The following is a 22,376-nucleotide window of genomic DNA, read 5'->3' as shown; positions in this document are numbered from 1 at the left end:
TTAGAGGTTCGGCTTGAAAAGATGTTACTTCCCTTCCCTCGCTGTTTTCTTACCCAGCTTGGAAATCTTCAGCCTCCTCCATCTCTTGAAGGGAGCCATTCATGGGCAGAAGGGGTCTTCTGTGAAGGAACTTGTGTTGCTTTGGCTAGTTCCTTACAGCAGTGGTTCCCGGGATGATCCGTAGGCTGGATTCAGTGGGCGACAAGGATTTTACTGATTTGTACAAAACGAGAGCCATAAGAACAATGCAAGAGTTTTTCAAAAAGGAATTTTTTGAAATTATCTCACTGTGACATATTCTGAGATTGTGAACTCTTTACTTTTGAATTGAAATGTCTCTTCTTTTAAAATAGTAGCATCATAAAAAGTGATAGGTTTAAAGTAAAGGTGTACAAAAAATAAAAAAAAACCCAGTAACATTAACCTAATACAGATACCCAAACATTTTTGTTAATTTTCTTGTTTTGTGAAATCCCAAAGTCCAGAGAACCACCATTATAGTGGATTTAGCCAGAGATTTAATTTGAGATAATTGATTTAATGATGTAGGGGTTCAGAATGACTCATCCCAAGATGTACCACTTTGGCCGGTGAAATAACTTGAACTGGAGACAACTAAGACTCTGTAGTCTCATGAGAAAACTGTCTCTCCCATAAAGAATTTAAATTAGGGAGCCTGGCCCATACTAAGAGCTATCGCCAGACATAACTTTTATGACCAGTCTATAGGGCAGGACAAACGTCTAATTATTGAAATCTGCTCTTCTTGTTGTCCTTCAGTGACCTTCCTCCCCTCTGAAGCCCCAAGGCAGCCTCTCCCTTCTGTAGCCCATGGGCTCATACGTCCCTCATTTTCCCTTTCTGTCTTTGAATCTCTCCTGTTTGGACACTGTCTGTCTCCTGCCTGTGGCATTCCCATACAGATTGGTACCCATATGTAATTGAATTCGGTCCTTTTCTCTGGCTAATCTGCCTCTTATCTATTTGACTATTAGACTGGCCAGAAGAACCTTGAGGGTAGAGAAACGTTTCTCCCTCCTTTACAATGAGATTTAATTGCATTTCTCTCTGAGGAGGAAGGTTTTGAATAATGTGTCTTTGCACATTCAGAAAGTCAACCCCCTGGGAGCAGCCACGCTACCCTTCAGTAGGTGAATGGATACATAAACTGTGCTCCATCCAGACTGGGGAACATTATTCAACACTAAGAAGAAAGGAGCTGTCAAGCTGTGAAAAGACGTGAAGGGAACTTAAGTGCATTTACGAGGTGAAAGAAGCCAATCTGAAGAGTCTATATACTGTCTGGATCCAACTATATGACATTCTGAAATAGGTAAAACTTTGGAGACAGTAAAAAGATCAGTAGTTGCCAGATGTTGGGGGGCAGGAGGGATGAATAGATAGAGCACAGAGGATTCTCAGGGCAGTGAAACTAGTTCTCTGTGTGATGCTGTTGTGGTAGATACATATCATTGTACATTTATCTAAATTATAGAGAGTACAATGCCACGAGTGAACCCTACCGTAAGCTGTGGACTCTGGGTGATAATGAGGTATCAGCACGAGCCCATCAGTTGTAACAAATGTACCACTCTGGTGATCGATGTTGATAACAGCGAAGGCTATGCATGTGGAGGGGGGGAGGTACATGGGAAATCTCTGTACCTTCCATTTAATTTTGCTTTGTACCAAAAAATGCTCTAAACCATGGAGTCTACATAAAAAAAAGAAAGCCGGCCTCCTAAGCGTCATGTTCAGTTAGAACCACTGCAAGGGAGCAGAGGTCACTGGCCAGACAGAATTGAGAGCAGAACAGCAGACCGACGGGAACTTCTGAGACTGTGCTCATCACTGAGCCGAGAAACTGACTTTGGTTATTTCTTGTCCTGGTGTGGCCTTTCACTTGAGTTAGCCACTTACCGCTCCGGCCTGTTTCCTCAACTGCAAAAAGCCCTTCTGGGTCTGAAATTCTGTGATTTAAGTCAATGATCTCCAAGTTCAATATAGTAGGAAAAAGTGATGGTTTTTCATGGGGAAAAAGGGTCAAGTCTGGGGAAATTTAGACTGATGCACAAAGCAGCAAAACACTCATCTTTTGCTTATTGCCAAAATGGACTTAACTTACAAGTTATTAGTCCAGAATAGCTTGCTTGGTGTTTAGGGGAAACCTAAGAAGAGATTCTTTATCTCACCCCTACACCATTTTTTAAAAAAAAACCTGACATCTAGTTAAGGTGAGGCTTTTCTTAGGGCCGTGGATCCAAACGCAGACAGTTACTGCCCCCTAGTGGACATAGCATAGGGCTCACCCCCAAATTCAGAGACTGACACAGGATTTCCCAGCTGCTGCAAGAACTCACGGTTAGAACGGGAGGGGCCGTAAAAAGCCAACCTTTTCACTTCTTTTACATTGAAGATGGGGGTCTTGAAGCTCAAAATCATTCACTGGGGTCCAAGGCCATCTGTCCCCAGTCCGAGCCCATCCGGATGCATCGCACTGCAGCACCCTAGGTGGCCGGACTCCGCCCATTTCTGCAGATTCCCCGAGGGCTGGAACCGCTTCACCTGCGGCAGGCAAAAAAGACGCCACCACCCTGTGTCGGGAACTTTGGCTGCGGGAGGACACCTCAGACACAGCCATGTGGCCTGATGAGGTAAGCACACAGGGAGAATGCCACGGCACCATGGGATGTGCCCGAGTTGCCAGCAAACCCCCAGAAGCCAGGATGGAGGCCTGGAACAGGTTCTCCCTCACAGCTGCTCCAAAGGGACCAGTCTGGCCGACACCTGGCTCTCCGACTCCTCTTCTCCAGAACCGTGAGACAACACTTCTGTCATTTAGGCCACTCTGTTTGTGGCACTTTGCTACAGCAGCCCTAGCAAACTAACAGAGGCTCTGTGGCGCTTTATCTGTCGAGAACACCTTCCAGCTGTCAATCACACTTTGATTTTGCAGAACCAAATGAAGTTGCCATTTCTTCAAGGCTGCCAACAACTGTGAACTTTCAGAATGTGAAAAGGACCACGTGAGCTTAGAACCTCAGAGTTATGAGGTGGAAGGAACGCAGTCCAAGTACTTGTTCTGTGTAGGAGTTCCTTATTCAATGTCTCCTTCAGCCAGGGGCAGAAAAGACTGCTGCTGTACCACAAGGGTGCAAAGAAGCCAGACAAGACTCTACAATAGAACAGAGACTTAGAATGCTGTGGACGATTAACGTGCTCTACCACCTCCAATCCTTGGAGCTGCAGAGAGGTGCTCCTTGCAAACCTTGAAAAGAGAAAAATGGGATTGTCACCTGTGAGTAACCCCGAGATCACTTATAAGGCATTAGAGTGAAGGTGTGCAGTCACCAAGCAACGCAAAAGAAAGTCAGAGCAGCAAATGCCTCTTATCCAAGGGCTGTAGAGGAAAGAAGAAGTCTCGGACAGCAAACTTCAAGTATTCCCTGTTCCAAAGGAAAGGTCCTCTCTTAGGTGGTGATGGATACAGGGACTACGGCATACCTCTTGTATTTCTGATCCCACTGGCAAGAGTCTTCCTGTTAAAAGCTGGATGCATCAGTCTATCATGGCTTGATGCCTGCCATCCATCCATCCATCCATCCATCCATCCATCCACCCCTCCATGCTGATTCCATTCACAGGAAAACCTTCTGTGGTGCATAGGGAACCCACTTAATTATATCCAGGCTAATTCTGGCTACTCCATACAGTGATTCCTCATGCTAAATCCTCAATAAAAGAGGTTCTATTATGAATTCACTCGATGCCCTGCTTATGAAGGAGACCACACAGACCTATTCACAGAAGGATTTTAGTTCAGTGATTTTATTCTTCACTGCGAGTTGATGGACAGGCACTTTTAACAGCCGTCTTTCTGCATGGTTTTAGTTGGTATCAGAATTTCTCAGCCATCATTATCATAGGGCAACAAGAAGAAAGAGTGAGTCTTTCAGATTTTAACACATGGCACTCCCTGCTGCCCCGCCCACCAAATAAAACAGAACAGAGAACTTCTGCTACCAGCTGTTCTGATACTAGTACAAAATTAGCCCTCCCATCATAGACAACATGTAAAATGAAATTTTAAAAACTTTAGGAAGAATCAAGAGTTAAGGGTCTAACTTTAATAAATTAAATATTTTAAGAAAACAATCACTTCTAAATCACCTTTTTGATGTACAAAGACCACCCCCAAGGGCACCATAAAAACCTTAAGACGTGCAGACCACCAGCCACACTGTCACTGCTGACTTCAGTATTCCTTCGCACTGCCGCTTGGCACAGCACAAGTCACAGTGATGCATAACTCAACAGCATTTCAAGTGCCTCACATATAACTGTACCACATTTTTAAAAATTGCCAATTTATACCCATCGTGCCCAAACAAGAAAAGTTAATTTAGAATGTTGTATTTAAAAAAAAATATTTTCTTTCTTTATTTTTAGAGAGAGGGTAGGTGGGGGAGCAATAGAGGGAGAGAAACATCAATGTGTGAGAGATACATTGATCGGTTGCCTCTCGCACATCCTATGCTGAGGACCTGGCCTGCAACCTAGGCTCTAACTGGAAATCGAACCAATGACCCTTCAGTTCACAGGCCAGCACTCAATCCACTAAGCCACACCAGCCAGGGCTAGAATTTTGTGCTTTTAGGACACAGCAAAGTGTGAATTAGTTTGTTCTTTAATCAGACAGCAAAGCATTGTCTGTGAGGTAACGAACGACAGCAGCTGTGCTGAATGAATGCAGTGCTCCTCAGCACTATTTCAGACCAAGCGTATGATTGGAGTATGCCCAATGATCCACAGTGATTAGAAAAAATAGAAAATGTAAGACATTGTATCTCATCACAGCAGACTTTCTTTACGAAAATGAAAATTTGCCTGCAACCCAAGTGAGTTTCCTAGTGCCTCTTTTGTTAACCAAGCAAGGAAAACTAATGTGAGTGAGTTAACAATATCCTGTTTAGTTGCAGCAAAGCAATGTGTCCAGAGAAAACAAACTTGTTTAAAAATATTAGTCTTTTAGTGAGAACAGTTGCTCAAGAAGTTGACGTCATTAGGAGCAACATCAGTAGTCCTATGCCAGGCCAAAATGCCCAGTCCATCTACATATACACCCCCCGGAACCTCTCAATGGGATCTTATTTGGGAAAAGGGTCTTTCTTTGCGGATATAATCCAGTTCAGGATCTTGAGACACCATCTTCCTGGCTTACCTGAGTGAGTCCTAACTCCAATGACATGTGTCCTTATGATGCACACAGAGGAGACACTTGTATGGAAACAAGAGAAGATGAGAAGGTGGAGGCAGAGATGGGCACGACATGACCACAAGCCAAGGGAGTCAGTGGCCACCAGAAGCTGGACAAGCACAGACTCTCCCTGAGGGCCTCCAGTGGCAGGGTGCCCTGCTGACACCTTGACTTTGAGTTTCTGGCCTCCAGAAACAGGAGAGAATTCATTTCAGTTTATTTAGGCCACCAAGGATGTTATAATTTGTTACAGCAGCCCCAGGAAACTAATGTAGTAGTTGATTGAAAAACAAGTCACATGATTTTTAGTGGTTTTCCTTGGCTCTAGGTGAATGAACAACAGATGGCACGAGCACTGCCAGCTGTTTATCTGCGGAGTTCCCACAGGACTCTGTGACATTAGCCCACAGCTAATGTCAAAAGCAATGGGGAAAAACTGAAAGCTTTCCATCCAAGATTCAGAACAAGGCAAGGATGCCCACCCACTCTTGCCGCTACTTTTCAACATAGTAATGGAAGTCCTATCCAGAGCAATTCGACAACACAAAGCAATAAAAGGCATTCAAGTAATTTCATCTCTTCAGATGACATGATAATACATGTAGAAATCCCTAGAGACCCAACAATAATAACAACAACAACAACAACAACAAAAATCCCTGTTGGAACTAGTAAACCAATTCAGTAAAATTTCAGGATACAAAACCAACATACAAAAATCAGTTCCATTTCTATACACAAGCAATGAACAATCTGAAAAGGAAATGAAGAAAACAATACCATTCACAATAGCAACAAAAAGAATAAAATACTTAGGAATAAACTTAACCAAAGAGGTGAAAGACTTAAACACTGAAAAGTCATAAACATTAATGATGAGAACTAAAGAAGACACAAATGAGTGGAAAGACATCCTGTGCTCTTGGATTGGAAAACAATATTGATAACATGTCCTTACTGCCCTAAGCCATCTTCAGATTCAACGCAATCCCCACCTAAATCCTCATGGAATTCTCTACAGAACTAGAAAAAGAACCCTAAAACTCATATGGAACCTCAAAAGACCCCAAATAGTCAAAGCAATCTTACCCAAGAAAAATGAAGTTGGAAGCATCATACTTCCTGATTCCAAATATATTACAAGGCCACAGTAATTCAAAAGCATGGCACTGTCATAAAAACAGACATATGGACCAATGGAACAGAATAGAGAGCCCAGAATTAAACCTATGTATATACAGTCAACTAATCTTTGATGGGGGTACCAACAATAAACAATGGGGAAAGGACAGTCTTTTTAATCAGTGGTGTTGGGAAAACTGGGTATCTGTCTTCTTACACCACTCACAAAAATTAACTCAAAATGGATTAAAGACTTACATATAAAACCTGAAACTAAAACTCCTAAAAGAAAACATAGGGGGAAAGCTCCTTCGTGTAGGTCATGGCAATGATTTCTTAGCTATGGCACTAGGAGTACAGGTAACAAAATAAAAATAAGCAAACAGGACTACACAACCAACTTCAGAACTTCTGCACAGCAAAGAATCAACAGAGTGAAAAACGGAATCTACAGAATGGGAGAAAATAATTGCAAACCTATTCGATAAGGGGTCAATATCCAAAATATATATAGGGTGGGCCAAAAGTAGGTTTACAGTTGTATTCAAAACAGAATTTATTCTTGTATTATTAATTATTATTGTATTATTTTCATAGGAACCTGGTATAAATAAACCCTACACCTCAGTGACGACAATGAAACCCAAATAGTTTGATTAAAAAATGACTTTTTCTTTCCCCATTCACCTATTGATGGACCTTTGCTTCGACCTCTTGGCTATCACAAATAATGCTGCAATGAACATAGGTGTCCAAATGACTTTTCCAGATTTAACTGCTTTGACACGTGATAACAATCCTGACTCATCAAGTTACTATCTGAAGCAGTTTCTCAACAGCAGTGATACTGGCATTTTGAGCCCGGTAATTCTTTACCTTGCGGGCTGCACTATGCACAGAAGGGTGGGTATTCAGCAGCTTGGCTGGCCTCACCCACTAAATGCCAGTACCAACTCCCTCCCCTCAACAGGACGTATTTTTGCATTGCCAAATATGGGGTGGGGGTGGCGCGGGCATAAAATCGCCCCAACAGAGAACCACTACTTCAAAGAGACTCTCGGAGCCATTATAGGTGGGATTCGGATTGCTGCTGCCCCAGAGGTGACGGAGGACTTTACACAAACTCAGAAAGCCTTTTTTTTTTTTTTTTTTTTTGTACTTCTTAAAAGTGACAGAGGTCGGAAGTACGTTATCGTGCAAAGGAGACAACTGTGGATGATGAAACGGCAACGTAAAACCTCCCACGCACCGCAGGGCCTTCGCAGTGCACTCTGGGGCCTGTAGTTCCGGCGTGTGAGGTCCTGCGCACGCATAGCCCCTCCAAGGGGCGACTTCCTCTTTAGGGTGCAGATCCGGGCTCCCGGAAGCTGAACTTGTTAAAGTTTCAACGCTTCCTTTCCCTGCCTATTAGTCCCGTAGACTGCTAATCCATGTAGCCAATAGGTAGCCTGAAGGGCACTTTCTTTTATATGATTGGCTTAGAGTTTCGCAGCCGCCCAGACAAAGTTGTAAGGGATTGGTCTAGCCTTCAGTTTTGAAAATCGTAGGTTTGGCCCGCGCTACCTGGCCCCACTGCTTCCCAGTAACCGTGAGCGTCAGAGTTCGGGAGCTGAGGGTCTGGGAGGGCAGGGGGCTCTTCTAGGGAGGCCGCCGGACTTGGATCGGAGCAGCGCTTAGTAGACGTGGTGCAACCGAGTGAGTGCGCGTGGGTGGCCGGCGGGGGTGTGGGGTGGCTAGCGATTTGTAAGCCCTCCTTCCTACTTCGGGCTGGGGGTGTGACCCTCTGTCCCCTGTCCGCCCGGGAATGGATGGGTCACCTCTTTAACATGGTGAAGTGACCTTCCTTGGTCCTGGGGCCTGAGATAACCCCCCCACCTTCCACGTAGGTCACCAGGTTCCGAGAAAGTAACCTCCCAGTGCCTACCACCCTTGTTGTGAGCCCGCGAGGCCGTTTGTTGACTTGGACGCAGAGCAAGCGCACACGGACCGGGTTGTGTGATGGAGTCATGCCAGATGGCATTTCTGTACAGTTAACCTTCGCTCAACACTTCCGCCTCCAGCTGAGCAACATTTTAAACTAACCATTTCCGGATGCCAATGCCGCCCTTGTCACACCCCAGGCACCTTCGCTGTCAGCGGTTCAGTCCCGTCCAGCCACCGTGGCCTTCTTTGGGGGTGCCCAGAGCCCAAACCTGACGCCTGCCTTTCAGAGGCTGAAATCATGTAGGCGGCACAGCTTGTTTAAGACTTTAAATCCAGCACACTTTAAATCCGGCACACTCTAAATCCAGGCCCCAGGGTGGTTGTGTTAACTACTCTTAGCTTCGGTTTCTTCATCCACACATGGGTATCCTTGAGGTTGAGGTGAGAATTCAATGACATAGTGCCTGACCTGGGCCTGGAGCAGGACTCCCGTAAATGGAGCCGCTATTATGATCATTCGTCACTGAAGGGTGGTAGAGGGTGAGGTCCCCAACTTCCCACACCCTCAAAAGAACAGGCGTTGTGAAAGAGAGCAGTGGGGCCTCTAGTCTGGTATTCAAAGTATTGGGAGAGAAAGATGACCTCTGTTCTCTCCCGGTGGGTTGTTGGGTGCTCTGGGTTTGTGCACAGGTTTTGACACAGGCTGAAGATGTTTCTGCTGCTCTTCCCAAGAGCCTCATTCATACACTGATTCCTCCTTTCTCGGGATCGCCTTGGTTCTAACTTATGGTGACCCTTTTTTAAAGTTGGGGTTATAAACAAACTTCCCTGGGGAAGGACCCCAAACTTTTTTGCACTCCGTGAAGGGAGCTGTCACCTACTTTGCCACTTTGAACAAATACTTAAAGGAAAAAGAAAAGCTAGTTGGTTGTTTTTCTGCAAACCTTTGTTTTGGTTTTGGCTTCCTTAAATGATTTTCTCTCCCCTGGCCTAGAACTGGGATTTTGCACTTAGCTGGGGCTGAGCTCTGGAGCAGAGGGGCTGGAGAGAGCCAGAGGGATGGCGGTGGAGAGGCCATGCCCGTGACTGGCTGGCTGCAGAGCTGTTTCTGCAAAGCTTCTGCAATCCTGCCCGTTTGGCCCTCCCCTGATTAGTGCTGCTCTCGGCATTTAGGAGCAGAAGCTTCGGATGAGTATGGCGTGCCCTAACCTGTGTAGAATGGACTTATTTGGTGTCCCTGTGCAGGGTGGGGTGGGTGGGAAGAAAACCTGTAGGATGTTTATTTTATGGTGTAGAGTTGATGGGTGGATTAATTCGTTCAACAAGTGTTTCTTTCATGCTGGGCACTGTGCTGGGCTCTGAGCTTTCAGTGATTAGCAAGAAAGACAGGGGCTTGCCCCCTAATGTTTAGTGGGCAGAGGCAGGCAATAAGCAAACAGATACACAGTCACCCAAGTGCCATGCAGAGAACTGAAAATTGATGGGTGGGGCTGTGGCTGGTGGTCAGATCCTCCCTGAGGTGCTGAGATCCAAGTAATGAGGAGAGAGCTGTACAAAATAGAAGACAGAAGGTTCCAAACAGAGGGCAGAGCTTGTCTGAGAAACAAAGGCTGTGTGCCCTGGAAAGCAGATACCACGAGGCTGCCGCCTGACCTGGTGTCACACTCTGTCAGGTGTTAAGGGGTGACCTGCCTAGCCCCTCCTTCTAGGCGGGAGGCTGAGCTTTGCATGGTTCTTGGTTTTGAAGGTACAGGTTGGGGTGCTGGCTCATTGCCATGTCATGAGACATGTAGTCTGTTACCTATGACCATCACCCCTTCACTTATTCTTTCTGTCATTCACACAGTTGGAATATTTTACTGAGCCCCTGCTCCCTATGACTGCATGGAACACTTCCTCCTTGCCTGGGACTTCAGTGGTGACAATATAATCCAGTCTTAAGGAGGATACCTGTGCTGCTAGTTTTTGAGAAATCAAAACAAAACCGATGTTGTATTTCCCCCCGTCTAATATTTCTACACAAATTTTCTTAAAAATAAGACATTGCTTATCTGCTCCCTTGATGCTTCTTCATCCATTTCTAGGACAATTTCAGCTCTAGGGTCATGGGCCTTTTGGAGAGGAGAAGTCTCTGCCCCTACTTTCTTACCAACTCCTTTGGAATGCAGAACCTCTTCCATTCACTGGCTTCTTGGAGAGGCAGTTGGATTCGATGTTCTTTGGCCTGAGGCCTGGGGGTCAGCTCACTTGTAGCTCGGGCTGGCTGTGTCTAAGTCTTTGCTCACCCACTGGGAGGAAGAGCAGGGCTGTGTCTGGGCAGGTAGACAGGGGTCCTTTGGTGGTCCTGGTCTCTCCCTGACCTAGGAAGGCAGTTGGCCATGCCTTGTCATTTTCAACCCTCCCCCACCAAGCACATTGGTAAGGAGGACTGTTGATAGCAGGATCGCCTTGGAGGTGTGGGGACACAGTGCTGTGGGTTGGGTAGAGGTAAAGCCTTTGAAGAGTGTAAGTGGGACGGTCCTTCTTTTGGCAAAAATGAGACAAATGGATTGGCGTTTGGAATTCTGTGTCTCTGAGGAATGGCTGTGAGTAGGGAGGGGCCCTGATCCAGGCACTTGGTGTCTTGTGGTGATTGGGGGGTGGGGGCTGTGGCCTAGTAGGCTCTTCCCCTGGGGGGGGGGGGGGGCTCAGTCCCCAGCGCTGAGCCCCAGTGCCTCTTGCCTTTGTTTTTCATCAGATAGAGCCACCATGGGGACGACAGCCCCAGGGCACATTCACCTGCTGGAGCTTTGTGACCAGAAGCTCTTGGAGTTTGTCTGCAACGTGGACAATAAGGACATGGTGTGGCTGGAGGAGATCGAGGAGGAGGCCAAGCGCATGTTCACCAGGTGAGGACAGGGGCGTGCGGCAGGAGGTGCCAGGGGCTGCCTAGGGGCTGCCTGGCTGCTACCACCTTGGAGACATAGTGGCCACTTCCTCACTGGACAGACAAGACAGACAGGCTGCTGGGGTTTCTCCTGAGTGCCCCGTGTGCTAGGGGCCCAGCACAGTATGACAGGAAGAAGAAGGAGAGGTGTTGGGCTGGGACTCAGAGGAGGGGGCCGCGCACGCTTGCCTGGCAGACTTGCTCCCTGCCTCGACCCTGGGAGGAAGCCACAAAGGCCTCGCAGGGGACTTGCACATGGCCTTGGAGCACTCTTTTGATGCTACTCACCCCAGCTTGGCCTGTCACTGCCAGGAAATGGGCAGGGGCTGGGCCGGGTGGAGGAGGGGGCCAGTGGTTCCCAGGCAGCCACAAATATCACCCTTCTTGTATCGAACAGAGAATTCAGCAAAGAGCCTGAGCTAATGCCCAAAACACCCTCTCAGAAGAACCGACGGAAGAAGAAGCGAATTTCTTATGTTCAGGATGAAAACAGAGACCCCATCCGGAAAAGGTGGGAGAGCCGGGGGCCTGCAGGCAGGGTCTGGGGACTTGGTGCCTACCGGGGAGTGTGATTCCAGAGTGAACTGGGAGCAGAGGCCTGCAGGAATGGCAGTGGTGCCTTGGGGGCTGTGGGGAGGGGCAAAATGTCGCAGGAAACAAAGTGTGACCTAGGACTGTGGGGTCCAGAGCGTGTGTGCATATGTGTGTCAATACAGGTGTTTGATCTGGGCCTCGAGGCTGGGAAGGGTTTCCAGAGGTGGGAAGAGAAAGAATCCAACCTTGTGCTTGGGTGAGAACCCCCAGAGTTGTGGACTAGGGGTCCATTGCTCAGCCCCTGTGCTCTGCTTGTTAAGATGCTCATGGACATGACTGGGCTGCAGACCATGAGCAAAGAAGGCTGGGTCTTGGAGTCAGGAGGTCCTGCGCACAGACCCCAGCGCTGCTCCTTACTAGCTGTATGCCCTTTTGTTAATTTTCTACCTCTCTGAGCCTCAGTTCCTTTAAAGCTAAAGTGAGAATGGTCCTGGCCCTGACTGGTGTGGCTCAGTGGCTTGCATGTCGTCTCACAAACTGAAGGGTTGCTGGTTTGATTCCCAGTTGGGGCATGAGCTCGAGTTGCAGGCCAGGTCCCTGGTCAGAGCACCGGTGAGAGGCAACTGATAGATATTTCTGTTTCTCTCTTCTCCCCACCTGTCCCTCTCTCCAAAAATTAACAAGTAAAATCTTTTAAAAAATACAACGAATAAAGTGAAAACACTCCCCGCTTCTCAGGGCCAGCTTGTGGGTTAAGTGATAACGTGAGCAAAGCCTGTCCAGGGTGCTCGGCACAGCGTGAGCTCAGCTAGCAGGAAGTTTCTGTGACTGTGTTCTTCCCGGCAGTTCGGTGAGGCCTGGCATTAGCCACAGTGTGCAGGGGGGAAGAGAAAGGCTCGGAGAGGAGCAGCCGGGGTCTCATGGTAGGGGTGGCGGAGCCTGAACTCTAGAGCCCTGGTCTTCTGCTCCAAGCCCTCCACTTTATATTGTACCTGAGTTGGTGGCTGCTGGGGAAACTGGTACCCCTGCTCAAATTTTGGGGTGCCTCCCTGCCCTGCTGAGTCCGCTCAGCTTCTGCTCTGCTGTCTTTGGCAGGTTGTCCCGCAGAAAGACTCGGAGCAGCCAGCTGAGCTCCCGGCGCCTGCGCAGCAAGGACAAGGTGGAACAACTGGCTGTTGTGGCAGGGGAGAATGGCTCTGTCCCACGGCGGGTGACCCGTGCTGCGGCTGCGGCTGCAGCTGCGGCAGCCACCAGGGCTGCTGCTTCGCCCACCCCAGAGTCTCCCACAGTGCTGACCAGGAAGCCCAAGAATAGTGTCACCCAGGGCCAGCTGGTGCCCGTGGTGGAGATAGGTGCCGGCGAGCGCTGCACTGCTGATGAGCGCCTCAGCCAGCTCAGTTCTGCCCAGGCTCCGTCCCCAGCTCTGGCTGCAGCCGCAGCTCCAGCATCTCTGGTCACTGTGATATCAGACGAGGAATCGACACCCAAGAAGTCAGAGGCTGGGAGACTGGAGTCTGTTGCCGTGAGCTCTCTGATGGCTACGCCCCAGGATCCCAAGGGCCAAGGGCTCAAAGCAGGCCGGTCCGCCTCTAAGCTTAGGATTGCACGGACCTCCCCAGGCCCCCCGGACTCACCTGCCTCTCCAGCCTCCCCGTGGCAGCAGCGGGTGCTGGCTCCCATCCTGCCGGATAACTTCTCCACATCTGTGGGCTCCCGTGTGGACCGGCAGTCAGTGCGGCGCAGCCTGCTTGCCCCGGCCTCCCCGGATCCGCAGAATGCTCTGGCCCAAACACACTCCCTGGTTGTAAAACCAGAGAGCGCCAATCGCAGGTCAAGCAGAAGAATCGCCAAGAAGGCCACCAAAGAGCCAGCTGCCTCTGCCCGCATCATCTGTGAGTCTGGGGGCTCAACGGTGGCGGGTGGGATGCTGTGGGGGACCCTGGGTGCCCAGTTTGGCCGGAGGGGCTCTGGGTCACGATCTAATACTCTACAAGGAGCTGTCCATGGAGCTTTCGGTGATGATGTAAATGTCCCACATCTGCTAGCCACAAAATGCAGCTGGTGTGATTGAGGAACTGAATTTTTTCTTTGATTACATTTCGCTTAATTTAGATTTAAGTAGCCACACTTAGCGAGTGTTAACTGTAGTGGACAGTGCAGGTCTCGGCCAGCCCTGTTGTTTTTTAGGTGAGAAAATCGAGGTCCCTATGGTACGTGCCTTCCCCAGGCTGAGACCTGGGCCTTTTCCCCAGGGCAGCGTGCCTCCTTCCCTCCTGTAGCGGCTCCCTTAGGTTCACCACCTTTGCGGGCCGCTCCTGGCGGTGGAGCTGCTTAGTGTGGAGCACAGAGGAGCGGGGATGTGGATGCTGGTCACAGCCACCTCCTCCTGGAAGGGCAGGTAACTGGGTTTGAGTGGCAGCTCAGCCAGTCACCCTCCCGCCGGCAACCTTGGGCAGGTTACAGGAACTTCCTTCATGGGCCTCAGTTCCTCATCTGTCAACTGGAGTGACAATAGCATTGTCCAAAAAGGTTGTTTTCTCTTCAGTTAACCCACACTGGGCGTTAAGAACGGTGTTTGCCATGTACAGAGGGCTCTGTAATGTTAGCTGTTCTGTCACCATCGGACTCCAATTCAGAAGAGCGTTGTCCCTGTGGGAGCTGCGGAGGAGGACAGGCAGCTGTAAGTCAGGGCCGGCTTCCTGGAGGAAATGTGGGGGACAGTATCCCTGGCAGGGGGAACAGCTGGTGGGAAAACCCTGAGGCATGAGATGGCAAGTGCTGGGGTGTCTGGGGCTCATGGGCCACACAGGGGCTTGGGCCCGATCCCTTTAATGGGGGGTGTGTGGCCCTTGATGGCTGTTGGGAGCTTCCTGGCACTGTACAAAAGCTGACTAAGACGGAGGGAGAGAAGGAGGCAGGGAGACCAGGTAGGAGGCTTCTATAAGGGTCCAGCCAGAGTACAGAGGGGGAGTGGGACTGATGGAGGAGATGGCCAGGTTTTACATTAATGTGCATTAAAATTATGGTCGATACCTGCCCAGCACTTGAAGACTTATAACACTCAAGGTCATCTCATTTGGTCCCTGCAGCATCTGTTAGCCTGTTAGGGTTTCCCCACTTCACAGAGGGAGAGACTGAGGTGTAGTGCAGTTGCTGAGTCTATGAACTGAGAGGCTGGGGATTGAGCCCACGTGTTTAGTCTCTTCCAGTCCTGCAGCCACTTGCTGAGGACACCTGGTGGTGAGCCCCGGGGTGAGGCTCAGGCAGGCAGGTGAGGGCACCTCACCTTGCTGGGTTTCTTCCCTTCCCCACTTGGGGGGGTGGGCTTGCTTTGGGCCCTGGGGCTCAGCATACTAAATCTGGGGCAGATGTACATGCGTGGTCTGACCCACTGTCTGTTTTTAGATCTTCAGGAGGACCCAGGTTGTTCTGACCTGCCTTGGAGATTTCCTCAGGCCTGGCTCTAGCCCTGGGAAGAGGCCCCAGGGGCAGGCGAGCCTGGTGCTCCAGAGGGAGGGTAGGAGAGGCTCTAGAGACCCCTCTTGCTTTGGGATCTGAATCCAGATTCCCGGCACTGAAGCCGTTTCGGGGCTTCTCCCCTTCAGCCCTGTCATTCGACTTGCAGGCCTGAGCCAGGCCTGTCTGACTTCTCTGCACCCCGAGGTGGGAGGGAGGAAGAGGGTAAGGAGGGAGGCAGTTCTGGTCTCATCAGAAAAATCTTTAGGGGTTAGGAAGCTATGAAGTTCATGGTGGTGGGTACCTGTGTTCCAAAATTCTATTTTTGGCACCCCCTCCACCCAATTACTTATTTTTAATGTTTTCACTTTACTTTAGAGAGAGGGGAGGGGGAAAGAGAGGGAGAGAAACATCGATGTGAGAAACATTGATTGGCTGCCTTGGCAGCACCCTGACTGGGGGCAGAGCTCAGAGCCTGCAAACCAGGCTAATGCCCCCACTGGGAATCGAACTGGTGACCTTTCAGTTTGTGGGACAATGCCCAACCAACTGAGCCACGCTGGCCAGGGCTCCATTGTTTATTGTTGGCCACAAATACTGTTGCTTTTTTCAAGTGATTGTGTCACCTTGTTCATTTTTAAGAAAATGTCTGCCAAATACCCAAGCTTGAATAACCACGGCTTGTCGGTTGTTCCTTCAGTTAAAAGGTGTTCCGTGAGGAGAGCGGCTAGTTCAGCTGGGAACTCCCACGGCAGTGCTTTTCACAGAGACCTGGGCATCCCTCCTGCTTCCTGTCTCATCACGCAGCCTTAGAAAGATACACACTTCAGCTTAAATTTAAGAAAGTGGTTAGTCTCTACTTGCATCACAGACATTCTTAAGTGGAACTGGACATTTCTGTCCTGTGTGGAGAGGGTCTGTCTGGTGGAGGAAGGGGTCTCTGAGAGGGTCTGCCTTCAGACTAGAAGCGGCCAAGCCCCCACCAGCCTGGTTCCCAGGGCCCCTTTGAGTGGCCCCTGGCCAGTTTCCCAGCTTATCTTTTGTTCCTTTGTTTCTCCCCCAGGTCACAGTTACCTGGAGAGGCTCCTGAATGTTGAGGTGCCCCAGAAAGTCAGGTGAGTTCAGTTCCAGGGCTTGGGGACCTTCCCAGGGTTGGGCAGGACACACTGGGGTCAAGTGGTCCAGGTGTGCCCCCAGAATGGAAGCATTTCCCTCCTGCAGGGACTGCCCACTGAGGCAGCCCTGCCCCCGCCCCAGTCTAACCAGGCAGCAAGTGGCACAGTGTTAAGTCTCCCTACATCGCTTGTCAGTGTCACCTACCTGCCCCGGCCTATCCTGGGACATGGGGTCCATATGCTGTCAGATCAAAGGCCTGGGGACGAGCCAGGGCAGCCACGAGGAGCCATATTCAAATCTGGGTGGGTAGAACGGGGACGGCATAGGGCTTTGGCTGCTCCCTGCTCTGGGAGCACACCCCAGCACTGCTCTGGGCCAGCGCTCCCTGGCCTACAGTCCAGACCCTTGCTTTGCAAGAGTCAGTGCTTGGGATGGCGACACGGGGTGACTGGGCAGAGCTGCTGGCTTTGCTGGCCCCATGGTGAACGGGAGCAGGTCTCAAAAGAGCCGTGGCCCGTCTAGGCCAAGGGGTTGAGGGAGAGCTGGGAAAGGGCTCATATCCTGAATTGAGGCCTTGATGGGGGTGAGATGAAGCCAAATTCAGAAGAGGACATTTCTCAGTGACCCAGGGAGCAGACGCTCCAGGGAGCCACTTGCTCTGGCTGTTGTCCTGTCTGGGGCTGCGGGTTTGCAACCTAGGCCAGGGTTGGGGGTGGAGCTCCTATGGGGACGATTTAGGTTCGGTGGGTCCCATGGCATCTTCTGCTCTGCTTTCAGCACTAAGGAGGACCCCAGCAAGGAGGCCGAGCCTGTGGAGGAGGCCAAGCCGGAGGTAAGGCGGCAGGCCAGGGAGGGCAGGGCTGGAGGACCTTGGGGCTTGTGCTCTGTGCTGAGTCCCAGGTCCAGAGCCCTAAAGTCTCGGTTCTTTGCCCAGGTCCCCAAGAATGAAGGAAGTACATTGTCGCCCCACGGTGCCAACAAGGTTGCCATTAGCACACCTCACTTACAGCCCGTGGCTGGTGGCCAGGAAACGCCCTCCGTAGGGCAGCAAGGTGAGCGTTCCTGACCTGGCGTATGCAGATGCCCAGAGTCACACGGGCCTTGGTGGTTCGCCCTGACTTTCTCTAGGGAGAAGGAATCGCATTTTCCAGGCTGACAGGATGAAAGTAAATGAGACCCATGGTGTGTAGGTCTCCTTTGAGTCTGCAGGTTTCATCTCCTGCCTTTGGCTGGAGCTGCTGCCAAGTGCCTGTGTGAGTGGCCATGGCTGGCTGGTGCAGGGAACAAGGAGAGGTGGAGGGAAGGTCTGGAACTGGTGCATGGCCTTGAGCTCCACTTGAGGGGGCAGCAGGAGGAGCTGTGTGTTGGGGTCTTGCTTTGTCCTTGGTCACTGGCTCTTTCTTACCTTTGTGGGTCTCCTGTCTGCAGAGAGTGGGAGAGCTGCAGGTTCTGGGCTCCAGCACCCCCAGTCTGCCAGAGGCGCCCTGGGGTCCAGCTCCCGTCCCCCTGGTGGGAAGAGCACTGTAGTTGTTAAGTCTTGAGCACAGCGTCCCCTCTGAACACAGGTCAGGGACATTGGCCCTGCCAGCCCCGTAGTCCCTTGGAATAAGGACCCTGTAGAATGAAGGGTGTCAGAGGGCAGGGGAGAGATTAGTATTTTCTCCTGGCAGTGAAACAAAATGTACTGGTCCTGTACCCCCATGTGGACCCTGCCGAGGAGCCCCTGCAATGCTGCCCTTCTTCCCCCGCCCCCCATCCCATCCCATGGGCTCCAGCCGAAAGGGTCAGGAGGGGTTGGATTTCAAAGCTGGTCAAGGGGTTTGTTCCATAGACTTCCACTCCTGAAAGATGTCCCTCCCCCACCACACACACACTCCCCTGCCTTTCTCTTAGCGGTGACTAGGTCATGGTTAGGGCCCCCTTGGGACTGTCCTGCAGTTCTTGTCACAGAGGCGTGGGGGTAAGAGGTCCGTGTGCTGGGGGTGCATGCTGGACTCGGCATGGCCACAGATCTGCCAAGGCCAGTCGGTGCTAAGGCTGATGTTTCTGCCTCTGGCCACTTGGGATCTGCTCAGAGGAGAGCCTTGCTTCGCCACACTTGCCTCTGCCACAGCTGCCACCAGGGGGCACCGTCCCCTGCTGCCTGTGCCCTCACTGAAATGGCTGTCTTCACAGAGGCCAGAACTGGTCCAGCGGATGACCCCAAGGAGCCACCCCAGAGTGTCAGGTTTGTGTTTGGGAAGAGGTGTGTAAGCCACTATGCCAAAGGGCCCAGAGGGACATGCAACTCCAGTCCTCTCTTGGGGAGGGTGGTCAGGGGCCTCCTTTTCCTCCCAACAGGAGTGGGGCCTGGTGCTCTGGCATAATGAAGGAGGCAGCATGATGCTGCAGGGTGAGCCTGGCCTGGGAGTGAGTGACCAGATCCTGGACCCCATCCTTTTGTGTCCTCCCGGTCACATGGCCTCAGGCTGGTCCCTTCCCTTTCTCAGTCAGGGAGACCCCACCTCTCTAGCAGTGAGGCCCGTGCTCTGGTCCCAGTTTTCCTCATAGGGGTGCCCTTTCATGGGGTGTGGCTCAGACTCTAGAGGGGGCTCCCTGGGGCAGCCCCTTGACGCTACTGCCCCCTGCGCTCCTGCAGGAGGAAGCGCAGCTACAAGAAGGCCGTGAGTGAGCTGGAAGACGAAGAGCAGCCCCTGGAGGATGAGGAGCTGCAGCCCCCCCGGAACAAGACCCCTTCTCCGCCCTGTCCAGCCAGCAAGGTGAGCAGGCACCTGCCCTCCCTTGGTGCCTCTGCCCTGCCCGTGGCCCTGACCCTGTTCCCCGCCTGCAGGTGGTACGGCCTCTGCGGACTTTCCTGCACACTGTGCAGAGGAACCAGATGCTCATGACCCCGACCTCGGCCTCCCGCAGCAGTGTCATGAAGTCCTTCATTAAGCGCAACACTCCCCTGCGCATGGACCCCAAGGTGAGGGAGCCCATGCCCCAGGCTGAGCTTGGCTAAGGTTGGGCAGCATGGCTGGAGGCTCCCGGAGGTCCCCAGGGCTGCTGAGAGCAGCATGCATCTGGGCCCAGGCAGGTGTGACCTGGCACTGGTCAAAGGCCAGCTCAGGCCTCTCCGGCCACAGGCTGCCTCGACATCTGGGGTCTGTCCTGACCTCTTGGGCTCTGTGTTATGGCCTAGAGGCTTAGCCCACTCAGCGTGACCCCTGGGTCTTGGCCCCAGGTCCATGCAGTTGAAGAAGTGGCCTAGCAGGCTCTGACCCTGTCCACTTGCCCCACACCCCCAGCACCTTGAGCGTTAAGGTGAGGGACACACCTGTGACGCTCTCTCTCATTAGGGATGAGGGCTGGGTGAGATGAGGGCGCAGACTTGCTGGCACAGTGGGAACCTGGCCAGCTTTCTAGGGCATCCCCTGGCCTTGCATTAACTCTTGGCTTCTTCCTTGTCTCCTCTCCTCCACAGTGCAGCTTCGTTGTAAGTAAAACCTTTTTCTGTCCTTGTAACCTTGCTCCACCTGGCACTTAGCTGCTGTAGCCACCCTTGCAGAACTGACAGCACCTGTAGTGGCACTAACATACTGAGCGGGAGCCGTGAGGGAGGTGGGAGGTGGACCAGAGGCGCTGGGTGGTAGCTGGAGGCGTTGGCTGTGCTAGGCCAGGCCTCCTCCCTGCCCCTCTGCCTTTGCTTCTGCTACTAGCAGCAGGAGTCTCGGAGCCTCCCTGAGCTAGAAGGAAGCAAAGGGTGTGTGACCTGTAGCTTTTGCCCAGGTCAGAAGCTGGGATTTACTGGGTCACACACCCGAGCTACCGCCATAAGGGGAGGGCAGAGCAATGGGTGGTTGAAGGCCAGGCAGGTGACTGAGGGTGGACTGTCAGCAGTGGCCTCTAGAAGGGAGGCCACAGAAGCTGTCCTCTTCTCAGACACCTCAGAGCTAAGCTGGACCGCCAGCCATGAGCAAGGAGCCACAGAGAGCCGGGATCTGCTGGGCCTGTGGTCCTGGCTCTCTGGGGGCTCCTGAGTTGCAAGGCTGCAGCTGCTTCATTCCTCAAGTTCTCCCTGGTGCTCTGAGGGCCTACAGGATGGTTTCTGCCTCCACCGGGAGGCGGAAGGCCTCGGCAGCACTGCCCCGGGGCCTGGCAGATCAAGGGCTTCCCAGCAACAGTCAGGTGGGACCTGAACTTGCCTCTCTGCAAGGAGGCTGGTCCCCTCTGGGTGGCCACGGCAACGGCTTACCTTCCAACATGCCAGTCAGTAGGCTGGGAAGCCTTATGTGCTTGTTTTTCTGCCAGGCGCCTGCTAGGCATCTGGGCCCACAGCTGTGAATCATACTCAGATTTTTTCACCCTACAGGGAACTCCTGTGCCCCATTGAGACAGGTCGGAGCCGGGCAGGGCTTATGGGGATGACTGACAGGTCCATCCTTTTCCTGCTTTAGGGAGCCCAGGTCCCTGCCCAGGGCATTTTTGAGGGGTGGGTAAGACAGTCCTCAGGGAGCCTTGGTAGGTCATATGGGCCTTGGGACCTTGGACTGGTTTCCTAACCCTTGGGCATGTGTTTCCTGGGCCCCTCATACAGATGGGATGAACCAGAGAGTAAGGGTTTCAAGCATCCAGCATGGGGCTTCGCGCACAGGGAGACTGCTGGGTGAAGCCCCTGGAGGCAGAAAGGGCTGCACAAGCTTTGGGTTCGTCCCACCTTCTGCGTTGGCCTTGACGGTAGCCTCTGGGGTGCAGGGACAAGCCAGCCGCCTTTACTGGTTGTGGCAAAGAGGAAGCACGTTCTGTGGCACAGATAGTTCTTATGTTCTATGAAATTCGCAGTGCAGCAGGGTCAGTTCTCTGACCTGTGCTGGGGAAGTTCAGCACTCAAGTTGGGGGCCGAAAACCTGTTTTGCCAAGCCCTGTTGAAAGCAGGAGTCTGTTGGGTCCTTGGGGCAGGAAGACATGGTGGTGGGTGCCCTCTGGGCCACTTGGCTTTCTCTTCCACGGTGCTTTTCTCACAGAAGAGCAGGTGGGTGTAGTGGGTGGAGGCCCAGCCTCCTGCTGGTCCTCTTGGGGTCTGGGCTGTCGGGGAGCGGGAGCAGGCCAAAGACCACCTCCTCCCGCCATGGGAGCTTCCCGAAGGCCAGCGTCCCCCAGGTCCTTCCTGCACTCAGCTCTGCCCCTATGGCTCCTGGCCATCTCTCTTTTCTTTTATTTCTTTCTGTCTTAAAAAAACAAATCACTTTTATGTTAAAAGACTACAGTGAAGTTTATGTTGAAAATTATACAGCAAAATCTATACTTTGTAAGTGTTCAGTTGAACATTTTAGTATTCCATTTTAATTTTTTCATTGTCACTTTGACTCTTGCATCTCGCAGTTCTTCTGTGGGTCCCTCTAGGCATCACATGCTGGACTTTCACAACTGTTGTGGAATGGGTGTCGCTTCGGTCGCGATGGGGACCCCCCCCCCCCCCCCCCCCCCCCCCGTGCGCTACCCCCACCTCACACGCGGCATCTTCGTATTTTGGCTACCTCGTCAGACAGTGTTGCAATTTTTGCTTTCCACTGTCGAACATGGTGAAGAACTCGAGAGAAGAGTCTATTGATACTTACCCAGACATTTGTCATTTCTGTTCTTTCATTTTTGATGTTTCGCTTGTCCCGGTACACTTTCTTTTTGTCCGAAGAACTTCCTGTAGCAACTGTTTGGGAAGGAGTCCGCTGGCAACACAGTCTGTCGTTCCTCTTCGTTTGAGAAAACCACTGCGTCTCGTTTCCGAGGGCCGTCCTCACTGGTGCAGATAGAGTTCTGGGTTAACAGCTCTTTCCTCTCAGCACTTGACACTTTCTTTTGGCTCCACAGTTTCTGGTGAGAGGTTTTTGGTCCTTCAAGTCGTTGTTCCACTCCCCCCCGAACCCCTAGGTAATGTGTCTCTTTCCGTGGCTGCTTCTGAGGACTTTCCCCTTTGTATTAAGTTTTCAACAGTGTGATTATGATGTGGTCGGGCATGGGTTTCCTTAGGTTCATACTGTTTGGGTTCTGATGACCTTGAATCTG

General features: G+C 51.5%; 1 protein-coding gene across 3 annotated transcripts in view; it reads left to right on the top strand.

The window, feature by feature from the left end:
• Positions 1-22,376, top strand: part of INCENP (inner centromere protein) — a 43,538-nt gene that overhangs the window by 11,215 nt on the left and 9,947 nt on the right. The window contains exons 1-11 of one of the 3 annotated variants that reach the window (XM_037137712.2): positions 7,929-8,074; positions 11,040-11,190; positions 11,626-11,739; positions 12,858-13,654; positions 16,282-16,333; positions 17,112-17,166; positions 17,269-17,386; positions 18,510-18,561; positions 18,973-19,093; positions 19,165-19,299; positions 19,798-19,809. In XM_037137712.2, the coding sequence (XP_036993607.2) occupies positions 11,051-11,190; positions 11,626-11,739; positions 12,858-13,654; positions 16,282-16,333; positions 17,112-17,166; positions 17,269-17,386; positions 18,510-18,561; positions 18,973-19,093; positions 19,165-19,299; positions 19,798-19,809 (1,596 nt within the window). In that variant the 5' untranslated portion in view covers positions 7,929-8,074; positions 11,040-11,050. Of the gene's footprint in view, positions 1-7,928; positions 8,075-11,039; positions 11,191-11,625; positions 11,740-12,857; positions 13,655-16,281; positions 16,334-17,111; positions 17,167-17,268; positions 17,387-18,509; positions 18,562-18,972; positions 19,094-19,164; positions 19,300-19,797; positions 19,810-22,376 lie in introns of those variants that run through there. The other 2 variants (XM_053659165.1, XM_037137713.2) reach the window with 2 other exon arrangements.

The sequence above is a fragment of the Artibeus jamaicensis genome, unplaced genomic scaffold, assembly GCF_021234435.1.
Source record: "Artibeus jamaicensis isolate MK-2021 breed Jamaican fruit bat unplaced genomic scaffold, CSHL_Jam_final scaffold_614, whole genome shotgun sequence".
NCBI classification, from domain to species: domain Eukaryota; kingdom Metazoa; phylum Chordata; class Mammalia; order Chiroptera; family Phyllostomidae; genus Artibeus; species Artibeus jamaicensis.
The sequence above is the reverse complement of the archived record's forward strand: the minus strand, read 5'-3'. Positions and strand labels throughout refer to the sequence as shown.